This window comes from Drosophila sechellia, chromosome 3L (assembly GCF_004382195.2).
Source record: "Drosophila sechellia strain sech25 chromosome 3L, ASM438219v1, whole genome shotgun sequence".
Lineage (NCBI taxonomy): Eukaryota > Metazoa > Arthropoda > Insecta > Diptera > Drosophilidae > Drosophila > Drosophila sechellia.
The window spans coordinates 17009203-17028409 of NC_045951.1; the positions used below are offsets into that span (position 1 = coordinate 17009203).

At 42.4% G+C, this 19207-nt stretch overlaps 1 protein-coding gene across 1 annotated transcript; it reads left to right on the top strand.

The window, feature by feature from the left end:
• The first annotated feature begins 867 nt into the window (after nucleotides 1-867).
• Nucleotides 868-18951, top strand: LOC6606087. Its single transcript, XM_032718806.1, has 2 exons — nucleotides 868-970; nucleotides 10908-18951. The coding sequence occupies exon 2, from the start codon at nucleotides 10922-10924 to the stop codon at nucleotides 14888-14890; it is 3969 nt and encodes a 1322-aa protein (XP_032574697.1). The 5' UTR covers nucleotides 868-970; nucleotides 10908-10921; the 3' UTR covers nucleotides 14891-18951.
• The last annotated feature ends 256 nt before the right edge of the window (nucleotides 18952-19207 follow it).

Genomic DNA, 19207 nt, shown 5'->3' on the forward strand with positions numbered 1-19207 from the left:
ATCATGCGGTTGCAGAACATGTCCACACCACTCGAATCTACTCCCACCACTTTTCACTGTCCTCCTGGCCATTCCACTCGACTCGGTTTGTTAGCCACCCCAGTTCGGTGTTACTGGTCTGGTCACTGGACTATATCTCAATTATGCTGCTGGGGGGGGGGGGGGCGGTTGAAGCGTGTTGCACCATAAACGATGATTGTTTTATCAGAGACTCGGGCGTGTTGATAAACTGTTTTAGCAACAACAACAAAAAATGGTCCGGAGAGTTGTTCTCTGAGTGTCATTTTTATATTTGGCTTATCTAATACGCATGTCCTGTGAGCAGAGGGTAGGATTCGCTTACTTATATGAAAGTGTGCTTTTACTGCGAATCCATCAAGTGGGCGCCCAGTATACATACATATAAATGTGACATGGGTATAGAAAAATTGTTATAAAATTGTTGTATTAAAATTTAAAATAAATGTGTATTTAATTTTTTAGACTTTTTTAGACAAAATTTATATGCTTTAAGGTGCTTAGCCGAAACAAGCGGTAACAAAAATTAACTTTCTATTGAAATGCCCCACGTTGGGCGCCAAATAATGTACGTAGTTAGTGGATAAGACTAGCACATGTTTTGCCAAGCTCTACCACCCACTCCCCTACTAGGCCGTTTGGTTGTCTCTCTTTTTAGTCCGTAGAACGCCCCCGCGGCGAGAAGTAAACAAAATAGCAACAGAGCGTTGCCCGCTGGAGGTTGGGGTTGGCTCTGGGGGTGGTTTCTCTCGCGGGCTCTCGCTCTCTTTTGAGTGCGCGGGTGTGGGTGACTGCATCCTTTGGCGGCAGGCTGGCAATTGGGAAAACCGAAAAGCCGAATCAGTCTACAGAAAACGCGTACGTGGTGCAGAAGTAGCCGCGGGTGGCTACCACAGCGTCGTTTTGGACTTGTCGGCATGATAAAATAAGTGTAACGCCCCGTACAAGTTCTGTAAGTTTCCAGCTGCAACAAAATCAAACCAAATCCATGAGAAGCAAATGAAAGCCAAACAAATGCAAATATCAATCTGCCGATTAACTGTGTGTCCAAAGTGTTTGAAATAAGTGACAAAACCCGAGGATTTGTAAGCCAATAACAATCAAAAAGTGTTGGCAACACAAACATATTAAATCAAGGATAACCAAGCTTATTTTGTATTTTTATAACCATAAACGCTGTGCTAAAAAAAACCCGATAAGTGCTTTAAACTCTAACAAACTACTTAAGTATTAAATAATTTAACATTTTGATACTAGCCTAAACATGCCTTATCCAAGGAGTTTTCTTTCGATGCGCGCATATTATCGCAAAACGTTACACTTAGGATTAAAGATGCTCTCTCTGGCCGGAGACATTGTGAGTCCCAGCTACGAAAATTGTAACCCAACATAATCCATGTACCGGATATAGGATTATTGAACTATGCCCGCTTGCATTGGTCACCTAAAATTTTAAAAATTACAATTGGCTTAAAAGAAATACAAATCAAAATAAATTCGAATTGGCAAATTAAAAATGTGTTTGCTTAATGCTTCCGAACGCTTCAAATCCCTCCACATATACCGTGTGCAGTCAACGTTAATTTCCAGTTCCAAATTACCAAATCTAAAAACATTTCATTACAAAGATATATATGGAAACTAAATGACTGCATTTTTATCCTTTTCCCCTTAACTATACCCCTTTAATGTATGTATGTATAGAACACATATAATGACTTCATACAAATTATTTCATTCAGATTTCTTTTATAAATAATGAAATGAAACTCCAATGAGTAAGTGAAATACTTCTCATATATCTGATTTTTTTACATATTACATATTTCGCTTTTTATATTTATAAAGATTATAGGTTTATGGAAAGATATTGTTCATTATTAAAGTAATAACTTATACCAGCGGTTTTTTTAAAGAAAAGGTTTTTAGGGCTTACTTTAAATTTATGCTTATTATTATTATTAAATTTTCATATACCTTGTGCGTTGATTTACCTTACAATTTCCAATAAGTATGCTATATTGACAAACCAGTTTTTATAGAGCATGTGCGTTAAGGTTTTCCTGATATGCACCAACATGTATTACTTTGTGTTCAAAAAGCCAGAACGCAAATGATAAATGAGATTTTTTGATGGATACAATGACGAACTCACACACACACAGAGACAATGTCCAACGAAGTTGGTAAATTTAATTGGAATAATAAATGGCGTACTTGTATGTGTGTGTGCGTATGGTGTTCGCTGCTCTCTCTCTTTTTATGAAACAAAAGTGCACGATGCCTGATATAGGCATCATAAAGTTTTATTAATAATGAAAATTGTACTAAAAACGAGGCCAGCCGGAAAGGGACAATTTATTAAAAAGTCTCATTAGCTCACGGTTTTATCGCACATCGAGCATACGCCACGAGGTCCCCTTACGGGTGCTAATAACGTAAAAGCAGAGACGAGAATAATAATAATATGCCCCCGGCTCTGGGCTGCGATAAAGTTAAATTTTCGATATGGACATGGATAAAATGCCCACCCCGGTTACCACCACCCACTTTTTATGACATGGCAGCGGCAATAACTGGGCCGTCGGAGATTAAGTATTTTTAATACGACTGACAATAAAAATATAAAAATTTCAACGATAGCAAATAGCGACGTCAGCAGGACAAATCAATTTCAATACGAAGATATATCTATTGATATGTGTTTTGCATGTGTCTCTTGTAAATATCCAGGCGACTGATATTAAGTCACTTGCCATGTGCTCCTCCAGCAATATTTATTCGCTGAAAATCAATAAATTCCACACAGACACAAACACTCGCAAAGCGAATATTTTCCTTTTTTTCTCATTTTCTCTTTGCGCTGGCGCTGCGGCTCATTATTAATATAAGTATATACTTGTATACATCTGTATGTATAAATGATTTTTTTACATTTTGTTATTTCGCAGGGCTCGAAGGATGGGGGTTGGCTTAAGTGTTTTTCTATTACGCCTTTTGCCCGAATTCCAGCTTGGCCAACACACCCACCCACCCACACACACACACGCACACAGACTTAGTGCAACCCACCTCCCCAATATTATATTTGCTTTTAAATATTTTGATATACAGCCCAGTAACTCACACACACACACCACACGAGCACACTCACAACCAGGCATTTTCTCATAAAAATTTCGTACTCGAATAAGACGAAGTAGCTGCACACACACACACACCCATCAAGCCACCCACACACACACACAGAGTGGGCGAAATGTAACCCGCAGACATTATGGGTTAAGGGCGGCGGAGAGGGGGTGGGGCCACATGGCAAAAACTTTGAGCAGCAGCAGGAAAATAATGTAAAGGATGTGCCAGGGCCACCATGGAGACCAAGCCGACTGTAACTGGAAAATAATAATTTTTTCTCCCTTTTTTCCTTCATTTCTCGCTTTCTCCGAAGAGCACCCACACCACACTACACCACCCAATCCACCCACTCCACCCCATCCCACATTCAGCCCTCCCTCTGTATATTTGCCGTTTCTTTTGAGTGTCAGAAATGGAAAAGAAAATAATTTGATGGTTTCATAAACTCGCTTCGTGGGCCAAAAAGGGGGCGGCGGGGTGGTTCGCTTTTCCCCTGCCTGTGTGGGTGTGTGTATTTCTGATAAAATTGCAAACTTCTCCCCATCCCCCATGAACTATGTGTGTGTGCGAGTGTGTTTGAGGCAGAAGCTAGAATTTATGGAATTTTTCTGCTTTTGTATTCTTCTTTTTTTTTTGGTGAAAAGTTCTCGGACGATAGATTTTTCCTACAAAATATTTTGCAACATACTTATGGGGGTGGCTTCTGCAAAATGTTCATCATGCCGATAGGGCAGATGATAAGGAATACAGTATCAGTCTCATTAGAGCCAAGGAAAACACTTGCCTTATTATAAACATGACTATTATAACCCCTATTCCCTCTCCTCTCCCCCCCTTTTCCCATATTCCACCCACACATACGCACTTGGACTGGTTTGTGTGCACAGCATTTGTCCTTGTCTCTGTGTTTGAGTTTCATTATTAATTTTCCTCTTTTTTTCATATTTTTCGTATTTTTATTTTATCACACACAAACGCACACATAAGCAAGGGGGTGGAACGCACACACACACACGCAGTTAGTATATTGTACAAAGTAATATTTGATAGAAAAAAGTTTTAGTGTCCGACAGAGATGGAAATAGTTTTTGTTGGCTTTTCGCTTTTCGGTTGGTCGGAAAATAGGTTGTGTGAGCGTGTGTGTGTGTGTGTGTGTGTAGGAAATGCAAATGGTTGGGGGAAATTAATTTTTCACTTCGTGGCCCATGCGCCATGGAGATGTGAAAGTGAAAATGATGGAAAAATATCAAACGGTGAACGATTTTGAGGCCTTCGAAGCCTCTCATTACACGGTTTTCCACCCCGCACACCATAAATTCATGTTTGTTTGCTTTTCCTGCGCGTTCATTGGTTTCTAATGAGATTTCTTACTAATGAGCTGAGCACCTAGAAACTGCCAATGTTTTTCCGTTTTTTTTTTTCCTGTCGTTTAGCTTAGGGCTTTGTGCAAAGGATTTCTGTTGATACGTCAAAGAAGTAGGAATTCTGGGAAATTGTTTCGACACACTTCCCACTTCGAACATTTCATGTGATTACGAATTCGGAAGAATTGAAGAGGTTTTCTTTGCTTCTTCTCTAAATTATGCTCATTACCTTACTCAGATTACTACAGTATTTAATTCTAATTACAGCAACGTTGTTGTGTAATAATGGTTTGTCGATTGAAATGGATATAAAATGTAGGGGGCCATTAACACATCCTTTGAACCTTTCCATGCTAATTTGAATTTTCAAAAACTGATTGTAATGAGTTGTAATTAAAGGGACATCAAAGTAGTATCAGTCTAACCACATAAAATACTCGAGCAGAATTTCACGTACATGGTGCATTTGAAGCAAACTAATTTGTCGCACACATTTCCCGCGGAAAGGCGACACCAAAACCCGTCCTCTCCGAAATATTCCTCCCCCGCACTAGCAGGAAAACTAACAAAGATCATTACCCTCTTGCTGAGGGTTGATTTCCCAGTCCCGCGACTCGTTATAATTCCCATTCCCATTTACATTTTAGAGTCTACGCATAATTTCAATTTGATTTTCATCAGAAATATTAATTGCACTTGGGCGGGGGTGTCCTGTCAGGATCTGCCTTTGAAGGCGTTAGTGTGGCATATGGCCTCAAAGGGCGTATCAATCATAAGCGACATTTCGTCAGGACACGCTAGGCTAAGGGTGCGAGAAGTGGGTTGGGTCCAGTTTGAATTTAAATTTAATAATTACCATTATGGTGCCTAACGACCTGGGTGGGTGCTACAATTGTAGCTAGCCCATTTACTTCCTGTTTCATGGCTAAAAAACAAAAGCATGTATATTAAAAATACATAGTATATAGTTATAGTTACTGTATAGCTACTTCTATTATTATTGTACTTATGAGCATACATGTAAGACCACATTAAGTGGTTTACAATCAAAGTTATTGAGTGCATATAGAAAAAAAGGGTTGATGGGGTTGAGGTTCCCACTCCACAATTCTACATAAACCTTATGGTTTCTGAACAAAAGCTCACAATTAATTGAACCCATACCCAACTTATTAACTAAACAATAGTTGAAACGACATTTCAAGGCAATTACCAGACTATCCTCATTAGGGGAATAATTAGTTTAATAGGCTGCCATAAGATGTAGTTAAACAACTTGCATTGCTTGGCTTAATAATGCAAAGGCAATTGCATTTCGCTCTATAACGACTTGACCGCACCATTTGTGGTTTGTTTACATTCCGCCCACTGCAAGGACATGCGCCTACGAAAAAGGGGAAGCCCCCCTTTTCGGGCGGTGCGTGCGTGCGAGTGATTTCAGTCGAGTGACGGCGAAAGTGAAAGTGCCGGCACCGACAACGTCACAGCGGACATGTGTGAGAGTGAAAGTCGGTGGAAAAACCTTGACCACGACCACGGCGGCGAGCAGGTCAATGCAGACCAGACCGAGTGGGTGGCAATTCGGTGGGTCATTCGGTGGCTCCGATCCGATCCGATTCGATTCAGTTGCCGACCAATGAGTTGCCCACTGCTCCGTTCCGACTGTTGCTGCTCGACCATTTTGCGAGCCTGGTTCGTTCAACCGGCGATTTTCCATCCACACTCGTACACATATGGCCGGCTGCTCCACAAAAAAAGAAGAGAGTCACCTTCATCGCGCAGGCGCAGATCCCAAAGTACGCCGCAGGACGTTTGGGGCATCGAGGCAAGTTACTTTCTCTTTTTCGGCCTCTGATGTGTGTTGAATGCCGCGTGCCAAAAGAACGGGGGAAAATGAAAAAAGGGGTGGCCAAGGTTGGACCCACACGCACACACATGCACTTGCAGCAGGCATGTCCTTCGATACACAAGTATCTGTAAGTCAATCCGTCAATTGGGCAACGCAAACAATCACTCGCCGTATCTCTGGGGATAGCGTGTGATTCAGATTTTCACTGAAACAAATGTTATTCCCTTCAGGGATTCGATTCAGCTCTGACTTGATCATAAATTTATTTATTTTTATGTTACTGTTTTATTCTTCATACAGAATTACTACATTTATGTATATTTACGGGTATTATTACAAATTATTCAAAATATATAATTAATTTCCCACCATTATCAAAAAAAAATAATCACAAGCTAAAAAGCTGCAACTCCTGAATAGACTGGAAAAAGGATTTTATGTTCAATATATATATGATAATATCATAATTATAAATAATTCAAATTAAATTGGTTTGACTGATTTTTTACAACTCAATTATATTTAATCATGAATAAAAACATATAAATCGAAATCAATTAAAAGCAGTTCGACTTCAACACCCATATCTTGTAAAATAAAAAAGACAATACATGTAAATCACCCCTTTACCAACAAGAATTTCCTTGGTTTTCTTTTCGAAAAATTAAAATTGTATCATATGCCTTTTTTGGTTCAGAAACAGTTATACCCCAAGAAATCTTTTGTCATAGGATTCTAGAACCTTATTCTTCAAATAAAGTGTCTTTCCAAAGAGTTCCCTACAATACGTTTAGGTAATCATGTTATTAAAAGACAATTACAATGGTCCTTTGACAGTTATCCCTAAAAGGCATTAAAACTGGAACTGGTTACCTGGGTGGGGATTCTGATCCCTTTTTAGTCCGCAGAAGCCCTTCAATTAGCCAATTTCAGCATTAGGGAACATTGAACAACCCCCAAAACCCTTTCGGAAAATATTTATTCGATTCCTGACTACTCAAGTCAAGAAGTTTCAGCCTTTGTGACAGGAACTTGAAAGAAACCCAAAAGAAAATGCGACTCTTTTCATTGGGAGCGCATAAATTAAAATAACAAAAATATAACTGCCGGAACACCAATAACAACGATGGTGGCACACGAACTTCTGCAGTAGGAAAAACAAATTGAAAATCCTATCGAACAATGATAAATTGGCACGACAACAATAATACCGGGGGAAAACCTTCCAAGTTGCGCGGTTGTTGCTCATTCGTGTGTCACCCGTCCCTTTCTATTGTATTCGTAGTTGTAGTTGTGGTGGTTACTGAAAATTTCAAAAAAATAAAAGAGCGGAGGGAAAAAGAAAACGAAAAGGGGCGGAGCAATAATGGTTTTCCGGGCAGCGCTGCTCAGTTGTCGCTCTATGGATTTTTTTTAAGGGAAATTCTATGATTTTTGATATTTTGGGGTGTTTTATTGAGGTTTTTTTTCCGTGATATGGGTAGGGGCCCACAATGTGCATGTGTGTGTGTGTGTGCTCGCGGTATTAAGCGATATGGAGGGTTAGGCTTGTGTGTGTCGCCGGGATTTTAGTATCATTGCTATTTGCTGTTTTGATTTTCAACCGGCAACTGGCAATTGATAGCCGATATTTTTGTTATTCCGCTGCGTCATGCGGCAGTTGACAACGAGCAAGCCACTTGGCAGGACACGATCCCGACACACGCCAAAGAATTTAAAAAAAAAATAAAAAGTGCGCATGCGCAAAAGCACCGCGCGAACATAACGAGAGCATCTAGAGATCACCGATCGAGAAAATAGTTTTTGAAAATGTTCGGTGAACTTCAATCGCAGTGACAATAAGAAAATTTAACGATACAGTCCTTCGGATCGCGACACATTAAATAACGCACTTAATGAGTAGGTGGATATGCTATAATATAATATTGTGATGTGTCATTGTAAAGATAGTGTTAAGTGATCCCATGAAAATAAATCTGTTTATCAGGGAATTATTTCTGAATAATTAGTAATTAAATAATTAAATGGCTGAGTTCAAAATCTTATTGGAAAATGACTTGGAAAATCAGAAAATATATTTGAAAATTTTTAATCATTCAAATCATTTGTTTTGAAAATATGTTTTTAAAAGCTCAAAGATTTTTCTGTGTCCCGTGTTAAGCTTTCAACTTGCCATCTTATGTTACTCTACTTTGAATTACTTCTGAAATTCCAACAAATATCCTTGCCAGGACCAAAACCAATCCAACGTTATTGGTTTTCCCTTGGCCAGTGTCAAGATTGTGTTCCGAGTCCTTCAGCCCCGCATCCAAAACTTGGTTGATATGTTGGTTTGCCAAATTAGCCGCTTCCCTTGCGAAGTCTCAAAATATACAGTGCACACACACCCATTCTAGCCATATACATATAAATACCTAGTCGAGGAGTATATGGTTTTGTTTACACTCTGTTGGCATTTTCATTTCGAACATTTTTCTCGGGCATCCTCCTCCTGGCACGATGAGATGGATATAAGGCGGTAAGGCAGCCAGGCAGGCAGGCGGAAAAAATCAAATAAAATAACATCAAACTACCTTAGGCTTTATAAAAATCCCAGTCGAAACACAAGCAGCACTCGCACACCCACACACACAGACGTACATGCCCACAAAGATACTGAAGAGAAATGCGCACATCCTGGCAGGCATTTTTGCTTAACTCCTCAAAGTGGCAGGTCCGGGGTCATGGGGGGTTAAAAGGGATCGGGGGACGGGGTCGGTGGTTTTCGGCCTCAAGAAATTGTATAAAAGCAAAGTCAACAACAACTACAACTACAACGACAGCATGTAGCTGGAGAACCAATTTCCAACCATGGAAACTTAATTTATGTCTGCAGCATAGTTGAGAATATTTTTCTTTTCTTTTTTTCCTGCTCTCTAACCGCCACCCCCACCACCCCCACCAGCCCATCAAACTTATTTCCCCCTACCCTTTGACTGCGCCTCCTTGGGGTTTCTCCTTTCTGCCTCAGCTCAAATAGGAAAAAGAATTTTCGGTTTATTTCGAAATTTTTTTCCCTGCACGGAAAGAAATTCATGTCATTTCTATAAGTATTATTTTATTTTACTTACATAAAAAATATTATTGTATAGTTATATAATATATATTAATTTATAGTTCGTTTCTTACAATGCTTAAAAATGGAATGGCTTATATTAAAATGTTATCCTTTCTTTTAATTATATGCAAATTTATTTCTTATATTGGAAAATGCACATTAATCCATTAGATCGCATAAATGTTAATGATTATTTCATTTGGCATGCCATAAACTTTTCTCCCCGTGTATCTCCGCCTCCCTGTTGCCAGGCATTTTCCCCCTCACTTGCCCATCTCTTCCTTCCTATTTTCCTTTTTGCTTTTCTTGAGAATCAAATTTATTTTACCAAGTCATGTTGAAGAAAATTTTTATAAGTTTTATGCTTGACTCAAGTGATGGTGTTGGCCGGGGGCCCAAAAGTGGGTGGCAAGTCGCTGTGTGTGTGTGTGTTTGTGTGGTTGGGAGGCGCAAAAAGTTTTCTGTGTGCGCCACCCAAGCACACCCACTCGCACACACACTCGCACACAAGAAAATAAGCAAAATTTGTATTCCTTAAATCGGATGACTTTGTATAAATTTTCGTGTGCGCCACAATGGGGTTGTGTGTATGTGTGTTAGTGGGTGGCAGCTGGGGCTCATAGTAAACAAACAAAAAGGAAAAAAGTTTCCTTCCCCCCTATGTGTATGCTATACATACATATGTACATATATATAATGGAAAAATTTTTCATAGAATTTGCACAAAAATGAAAAAGTGTAGCCACAGCAAAATAGTGTGGGCGGTGGGGCACGGTGGGTGGGAATAATGATTATGGAGCAGAGGCAGCAGAAGGCGGACAGAAGCAGAAAAATGAAATTAAGCGCATACGGAAATGAGACACAAATATTCTGCGTGTGTGTGTGTGCGGACTTATGCGAGTGTGTGTGTGTGCAGGAGAAATATTTGAGTGGCATTCAGTTAAAGCCAAACTAAAATTGAATGGAATCCTGGGCCAAATATTCTGCGTTCCTTTTACGTTTTTCCCTTTGCAAAAATAATGCGATCTAAGCCTCGGTTCATTCGTTGTGTACACTGGAAAAGAGGAAAGGGACTTGTGAATGAGTGGATTACCATAACCATACCATTTCCTATTGTTAAAAAGATTATTACATTTGGTCTAACTATTAGTCTTTATAGCCTATTAAAAATAAATCACATTCCTTACCATTCAGTAAACATTGTGAGTGGGTTTAAGACTTTCATTGTTTACTTGTTAAATTGTTTTAAAATGTTTTTAGTTATTAAAGCTTATCTTAATCCATCGCATATGGTGACTAAATGACATATACATACATGCACATGAATAACCCTTATATCCCATTCCTTATCGAAAAGACCGCCCGCTAGCATGGCTTCGACTTCAATTAAAAAGTTCTCCACTACAATGTTTCTCCCTTTCCATCTTTCTTCCCCCGCCCGCAGTAATATCATCCAAAATGGCTGCATCCATATATGCCACCCCACCGCCAGATCTGAGCAGCGAGGACACTGCTCTCTCCGACGTCTCCAACTCATCGACACTCAACACGAACAGGAACAACCACACCAGCGGTAGCAACAGCAACAATCCACATGAAGCCGCAGGAGCAACACCCACAGCCACGTCAGCCACAACCAGAGGAGCAACAGGAGCAGGAGGAGTGGAAAGCACTTCACCCGCCGACCATTTGGTGCCGGCAATGGAGCTGGAACTGGAGCCGAAGCCAGCGGGAAGCGGAGCCAATGAGGCGGACCAATTGGAGGAGGCTGGAGAGGATGTACGCAAGGATGTGGATGCGGAGGAGGAGGTGGGCGATGCCAACATGGCCACCATGGCGGCAGCCATGCAGCTGCAGATTCTGGAGGCCCTAAGTGATGCGGCCAAGAAGCGACGCAAGCAGCACAATCCCAGCCGCTTGGAAGCGCTGAATTTGAGTGGAGAACCCACTGGTGTAGTAGGTCAAAAGAAAGCAGACTCCTCCACCGTGGACTACGAGGAGAAGTTGTCGAAGATGTTCCTTCCCAAGTCGTTTGAACAGCTAAAGGAGACCTTCGAAATGCTGCAGCAGCAAAAGCAAGAGGAGGAGCAACCGGAAGCGGGAGAGGAAATGGAAGCGGAAACGGAAGCCATGGCAGACATATCAGAATCCAGCAAGCAGCGCGAGAATCCATACCACACTTACTGCAAGCAGTGCGGCGAGAGTTTCGAGACCGAGTTCAAGTTGAGCCTGCACATGTTGCAGGATCACGGCGAGGAAAGGTCCGGTGATCAGGATCCCGCTGACTTTCTGGCCTCCATCAAGGTAAAGCTGGAGCGTGCCGACATTCCCAGTCCGCAACAGGAGCAGAATATGCAGCACGACCTTACCAATGGTCATGGCAAGGACTTGGAACGGGAGCAGGAGCACTGGTTCCAGGCCATGCAGGCGCAGCACCATCCACATGGTCCACAAATGCCGCCTGCTTTTCCATTTCCACCGGAGGCAGCCTTGGGACCAGCTGGCTACCTGCCACTGCTCGGCATGTCCGGGTTTCCAGGAGTGGATGGTCTCAACCGCCCTCCATTGAGGATCTTCAATCCCGAGGCCTACTGTGAGCTGTGCAACAAGGAGTTCTGCAACAAGTACTTCCTCAAGACGCACAAAGCCAACAAGCATGGCATCTTTGATCCCGTTGGCGAATCGAGCTCCAGCAACACCTCCAGTCACCACAATAACAACAACAATAACATCACCAGTAGTAACAACAATACCAGTGGTCACCCCAATATCAGTATGAGTTCCATGAGTCCAATGTTCCAGCTGCAGCGGGAGGCTCAGGTGGCGAAACAGGATCCCACACCAGCCGGCGGAGCATCGAATCCCGTGGCCTCGGTGCACTGCGACATCTGTTCCAAGCGTTTCACCAACATCTTCGCCATGCGTCGCCATCGGGCCAAGCAGCACGAGGCACAACCAGCTGCCCAAGTTTCACCCAACTCCCAGACACCCATGCAATCGCAATCCCATCGGGGAAGTCCCAACGAACCGTCGCATCCAACTATAAAGCAGGAAATGTCGCAGGATGCGGAGATCAAGCCCTATCAGTTGCCCGAGGGTTTCCGCGAGGACTTTACCCTGGAGCAGGAGGAGCTGAGCTTTGTGCCACCGCCCCGGAAGTTGCCCTCCCATCTGCAGCAACAGGCGAAGGATTCGAACTTCAATCCCGACAAGCTACGTCGCCTGGGCGTCCAGTTTCCCGACTTCTTCTGCGAGCTGTGCTGCCGGGAGTACGCCAATCGATACTTCCTACGCACTCACAAGTGGAAGCGCCACGGTCTGTTTGTGCCACCCGAAGACGTGGCACCACAGCCAGGCAGCAAGGATGAAGCCCAGATGGCCAGTGCTTGGCCCTTCATGCCACTCAATCTGATGCTGGCCAAGGCAGCAGTAGCAACCATGGATCAGCAGGAGCAAGAGCGCGAGCAGGAAGCGGATTCAGAGCAGCCCAGTAAGAGGATCAAGTTGGAACAGGGACAGACACCGCCGGAGGGATACGACGAGGATAAGCTGAATGGTTCGGTGGTGGGCTTGCAGAATCTTCAGAAGCTGCAGTCCATGTTGCAGCAACTGAACGACATCAATGGCAAGCGCCCGCTACCCTGTCATCTTTGTGGCCAGGAGCAGGAGAATCAGTATACATTGAGGGCTCACTTGATGACCGAACATGCTGGCCAGATGCAACTTCCCATGCCCATACCGATTCCACTGCCCGACCAGCAGGCCCCACATCCCATGGCCAGTTTGTACCATGCCCAGGGAAATCCGCAAACTCCGCCGGCGCCAGGAGCCAGATCCCCGCCAGGCTGTGATCTGCGCTGCCAGCAGTGCGATCGTGATTTCGCCACACCCCAGGAATTCAAGCAACATATCGCCGAGGTGCACTTGGGCAGAAACGGAGGCCTGAGCGGAAGTCCCCTGCGCGAGGGTTTCTTCACACCCGAACGCCCAGTGGCGCCGTCAGCGGGCGGACCCGGAACCCCAGCAGCTCCGGCTGCAAATCGTCCACCTTATACCCTAACACCCACAAGCAGCTACTGTGAGATTTGCAACAAGGAGCTGTGCAACAAATACTTCATGAAGACGCACATGCAGCGGATGCACGGCATCGAGATCGAGAATGGCGCCCAGATTGGTGGCGTGGTGTGCAACATATGCAACAAGGAGCTGTGCAGCAAGTACTTCCTGCGGGTGCACAAACACAACACCCATGGCATCATCGAGGAGGGCTCCCCACTGCCACAGCCGAGGGGTCAGAATGGAGTCAAAGCCGATGCAGCCGCCGCCGTAGCAGCATCACAGCCATCGCAAGCACAGCAGGATCAGGACCTCAATGTCTCACCAACCACTGTGGAGGGCAGTGGCGGCAGTTCATCCAACTCGGCCCATGAGGTGTGCCCACTCTGCTCTCGCCAATTCCGCAGCTTTAAGTGGCTGCGATCCCATCTGATGAACGAACACGGAACCGCCGGAGTGGAACGCCTCCGGGAAATGGACACCACCCAGTCCTCGACGCGCAGCAAGCCGAACAGTCCCACGCTCAAGATTCCCAACGGAAATGGCAGTAACCCAGGAGCGGCGGGTGCCGGAGCCGGAAATACCGCTCCCAATCTCGCCCAGGCCCTACAAAATCTCAATGCCCAGCATCTCTTTGGCCAAATGCAACAGCAGCAGATGCCCAAGATGCCACCACTTCCATTGCCCGGAATGTTTGGCGAGCAGGCGGCCCGGTTCAAGGAGTACCAGTGCTCACTGTGTCCCTTCAGCACGCCCTACTACGCCTTCTTGTTCATCCATGAGCGATCGCATGCTCTGCTCAACAACGGAGGTGAGGGCATGGAGTTGTCCATGGAGACGCCGCCACCACAACCCTCCAGAAGTTCGGGTAAATCACGCAGCAAATCCAGCAAATCGATGGTGGCACCTCCTCCTACTAAATCCGAAGAAACAGAGCCTCCACTGGAGCCCACCAATCTCAGCACCTCAGCGCCCAAGGTGGCATCTCGTTCCCCCCCCTCAACTGGGGCTGGATCTCCTCCCGCCTCCTCCCCCAAAGCAACCAGCTCAACTTCGCCCAAGATTCAACGACGTCGATCCACTTCCAAGCCCCCGACGACGCCAAATGGATTGGGCAGTGCAACTGGTGGCCACCGATCGGCAGCCACCTCGCCCTTCGAGGGCTGCGGGGAATTGGCCAACGGCATTGGCAAGCCGGCCAGCTATGCCCAACCGGATGGGGCAGAGGAAGCATATCAGATGCAGGCCTTCCACCTGCAGCCCGCCGACCAGGACTCCGAGATGCAGTTCGCACCTGCCCTGGTCTACCTGCCCGTCCGCGTCCGGGCCTCGGAGTCGGCCACGCTCAGCTTCCGGCTCACACCGGCCTAAAGGTGCCACATGCAGCAGGTATAGTGTTGCCAGCGTAAGTTCAACCCATAGAAACCAAAGAAGCCCCACAAAGTCACGGGATTGGGACACTCTAGAGAAAACTTTCGTTCTTTCGAATCCATTTCTGTCTTTAGCTCCGAAGGTATGCATAATACTTTAAATACTTTGAAGATTACAGGAAATCCTTGAGTGTTTCGATCCCAGGAACTCCCAGACTCCCCCCACTAAATAGTTAAGCAAACGAAGTTAGGAACTTGAACAAGACAAAATAGTGGAACTACAAAAGACTGAGTGCGCATATTAGTTGAGCTCATTATTAATCTTAAATATACAAAACCCATAACACAACAATCGATCAATATCTAAGCCCAAAATCGAGCCCAAAAGTTGACCATGTCCAACATGGCGCTGATCAAATCTACAGCCTATATAACAAAGAAGAACAAGTCCGTTTCAGCTGGCAGCACTATGCTAATCATCAAAATATGATAAATATACATAGCATATATTTTGATAGACGCATGACAAAGCATAAACCATAACATACCGCAACCTATAACATACATATATCTCTAGTGATTAACTATCAAAGTTCCTATGCGTAATAGTAATCTATCGCAATCGAGTTGCAGAAAATTAGAGGAGATGGTCAGAGGAATCTAAATACGTACATAGATTAGGCGAGGGGAAGGCGAAAAGTGGAGGGATGGATCCATGGAAAAAAGTACCATATATACCACTTAGAAGGATTATATATCGTAGTAGCAGCATAAAATCAAAATTACAATTATACATTTCTCAACTAGATATGAGGTGGGTTTTGTCGTGCTTAGATTAGGACTAATCGGTCGCGGGGATCGAAACGTATATACATATATATATGGCATATATGTGGCGTATTAAAAATGCTATGGTAAAGCTTCAGCACAAACAAATTGCTCAAAATCAAAATCTTTATAGCGAAGACTACACTTTTAGGATGTTTTTAAACGACGGCCCTGGAGATCTTCACTTCCTTTAAATATCCTCTAGAACACACTCTAACATTAACCGCATCTGAACCAAGTTATATCCGAGGAAATGTCTTCACTTAAACATAATTCCAGCGCACAACGTGTACATATAAAGTTGTTAAAGCTAACACCATGATAGTTCAGATTTTGGGTAGTCAGTTAGATGAAGGGAAAACTAATGCCAGATGGTAAAAATTAAGAACATTTAAACAACTCAGGGCAAAAGTACAATGACCATTAGTACTTTTTTATACAAACGTATTTAGAGAAACCAAAAACCAAAAGCATACGCAAGTAAATATTAACATAATAATAAATTAAATATATTATGAAACGTTAAAAAGATAACAAGAATGCTACCTCAGACGGACTTGAAAACAATAATTTAAATAAAATGAATTTATAAAGAAAATCTACGATACCATACGAAACCCTTCAAGCTAAATCTAATTTCGTGTAGTAACTTTACCTCAAACAGAATTACACCTTACTTTATTCACAGTTCTAATATATATCCTATGATTTACTTATGCATTCTAAGTTAAAGCATTCCAAAGACAAAAACTAGTCGCATAAACAAACGAAAATCAAACCATTCTAGTCAAACGAATAAGATAAAAATAGTTTTAAATGTAAAACAGGAAGCCAAAACAGATCGATCAACTCTTCAGTTTTGCGCGACGATTTTCGCAGATTATTTTTTAGTGTTTAAGAATTTGTTCTTTGGCGAGAAGAGTTGCCCAAAATGAGTTGATCGCTCCGAGATGAATTTGGATCGGCGAGGAACTATTTGCTATATTAAAAATTTCCTCTTTTAAAAACGTGTGTTTTTTAAAATGCTGCGTGCCTTTTAGCAAATACTTCGCCGAGTCCACAACACCAAGAAAATTTGAACTTCAAGAACAAAATGAAATTTTACATAGAACTACAAATATATATAGATCGTAATTTTATTTTACCTTTCACTTATTCCTTAGTTATTATGTCTTACTTTAACTGTGTATATATGTATCGAATAAATGTCATGCAATTTATATTTGTTAAACTTGAGTTTCCTTTATGATTTCCATGTTGATTTCTGATTTCCCAATTTGTATGTACATTTAACCCCGATTGAAGTGTGCCAGCCTCGAGTCCAAGGTCTTAAAAAATCTGTATCATCAACTTATCGCCTGCGAAGTTGTCGCCGATAGGGGAAGACCCTTTTTACTTTTGTTTCGATTTTTCTTCTTTTTTGAAAACGTTCCCATAGGGGACCTTCATTTCTCGGGGTGTTATATGCTGGTCCAACGCCTTGGCGACTTCAAATATTAAATTGCCATTTGATTCAATTTGTCAACAATGGCTTGAGAGCCTATCTGCAACTTGTTTAATCATTTTAAAAAACTCACAAGCAGCTGCCTCGTTCTCTTTCGTTTCAAATGCAACCGAAAACAGCACCCTCATAATAAAAAAAAGAAAACATAATAAGTGAAACTGTTTCCGGCTTTGGGTCAGGCCTTGACCAACCCCCTGATTAGAATGTTTGCATTAAAAAATACATCCGTTTGAATGGCTATATACCGTTGGAAAAAAAAACCTAAGCAACGATAACAAAAACCCAGCATGGTCATGTGAGGGTCAAGTTGGAGGGTCAGCAGCTGCAGTTTGAATTTGAGTTTTCAAAAAAAGAAAAAAGTTCCTAAGCCGGAATCCAAATCGATATTGCCATGGCTATTGATTTAATGCAGCCACCCCCCTCCGGGCGGTGAATCTCGCCCATTTTGGCAGTTAATTATTTGTCACGTGTCCATGCAAATTTCATCTCATTGATTACGGCCAGATATCCGACACTTTTCCGACTGCCGTGCAATTAAAGATTGACTCGAGCAGCAACCCCCTCGATTTGGCCAGGGGATGGATGCTAGGCAAATTCATAAATATATATTTTTGCGATTTTCCCCGAAATTGGTTCCATTGAATTTTTATGGCAATTTGGGAAAATCTGCTGCCAAGAATTTTTAAGGGCGCACACAATGGTGCAAATGACCAAATGCAGCGCTACCCCATGGTGCATTTGCATCGATTTAAGGGTGTCCGCGCCGCTATTTGCATGTTTAAAAGTGAGCTGGAAAAATTGCGATTTATATAAAAATGGAATGAAAAGAGAAAAATGGCAAGTGCCAAGGGTGATTTGGTAGCCACCCCATGCAAATTCTTTGTTTCCGCTGGCCTCGAGATTTTGGCAGTTTTGGAAAACGATTATTTTTATTTCTATTGATTTCGGCATGACTGCAACCACCACTCGACAGAGCGCACAAATTAAAAACGACAAGGATATGTTTTCTTAATCTAAAGCTAAATAAATTTTACAACACAAAACCCAACAACAACTTGCAACGTACCTTGAGCATAAATCAAAATTTTGTATGACCTTCGGTAGGGTCAGGCTGCAAAAACCAAAAGAAAATCAAAAAATACAATTTTAGTAGCGCTAAGCAAAACAAAAGCTAAAATCGAAAATCAAAAAATTACTTTCTTTATAAATATTTTAGTTGTAGGCTTAAGTCAAAGCAGCAAAATGCATTGAGAAATTATTAATTAATTGATGTTGAAGTGGGAAGAAGAGAGAAGAAATTGGAGATAAATGTAACACAAAGACGTGAGAGCGCAAATCAAAAGCCACGAGCAAAAAATCAAACAAAATTAAATTTAAATTTAATATAAAACGAAACCCAAGAGAATAACATTTATTTAGCAATTGGCAAATGTATGAGATATATACACTTGTATATCGATATATATATATATATATATATATTACTTAAACCTAAACAATTTTACTTTGTTATTATGTAAAACTATGTGTGAGTAACTTAAAGATGATATGAAGGAGAAATCGAACAAAATAATTTATATTATATGTGAAATCTGAAATGTGAAAGAGCAAAGAATCAAAAACGGTGGAGAAGCAAACATTTTTCCTTTCATTGTAAGTGAGCATTTATCAAAATTGTATGTGTTTTAAATTGATTATATTGAATATATATACAAATACATATAAATAAATTTAAAAACGTGTCATTCTCTTCACGAGGGGCTCCACTTGACTCTTCTGTGACTTCTTTAGTCCGACTTTCCCGGGCCAAAAACGCACTCAGGTACAAGTGTCATCATATGGGGCTTAAAAAGTGCTTAGGTCGCCCAGTGATTCCCATTGAAAGTCGACGAGGGACTTGCCTAAACTGATTTTCCGACTCTCGAGACGGAAATCCCGACCAAGTCCACCACACAACCCCTCGGTGTCCCCGGAAAACACGGGAAA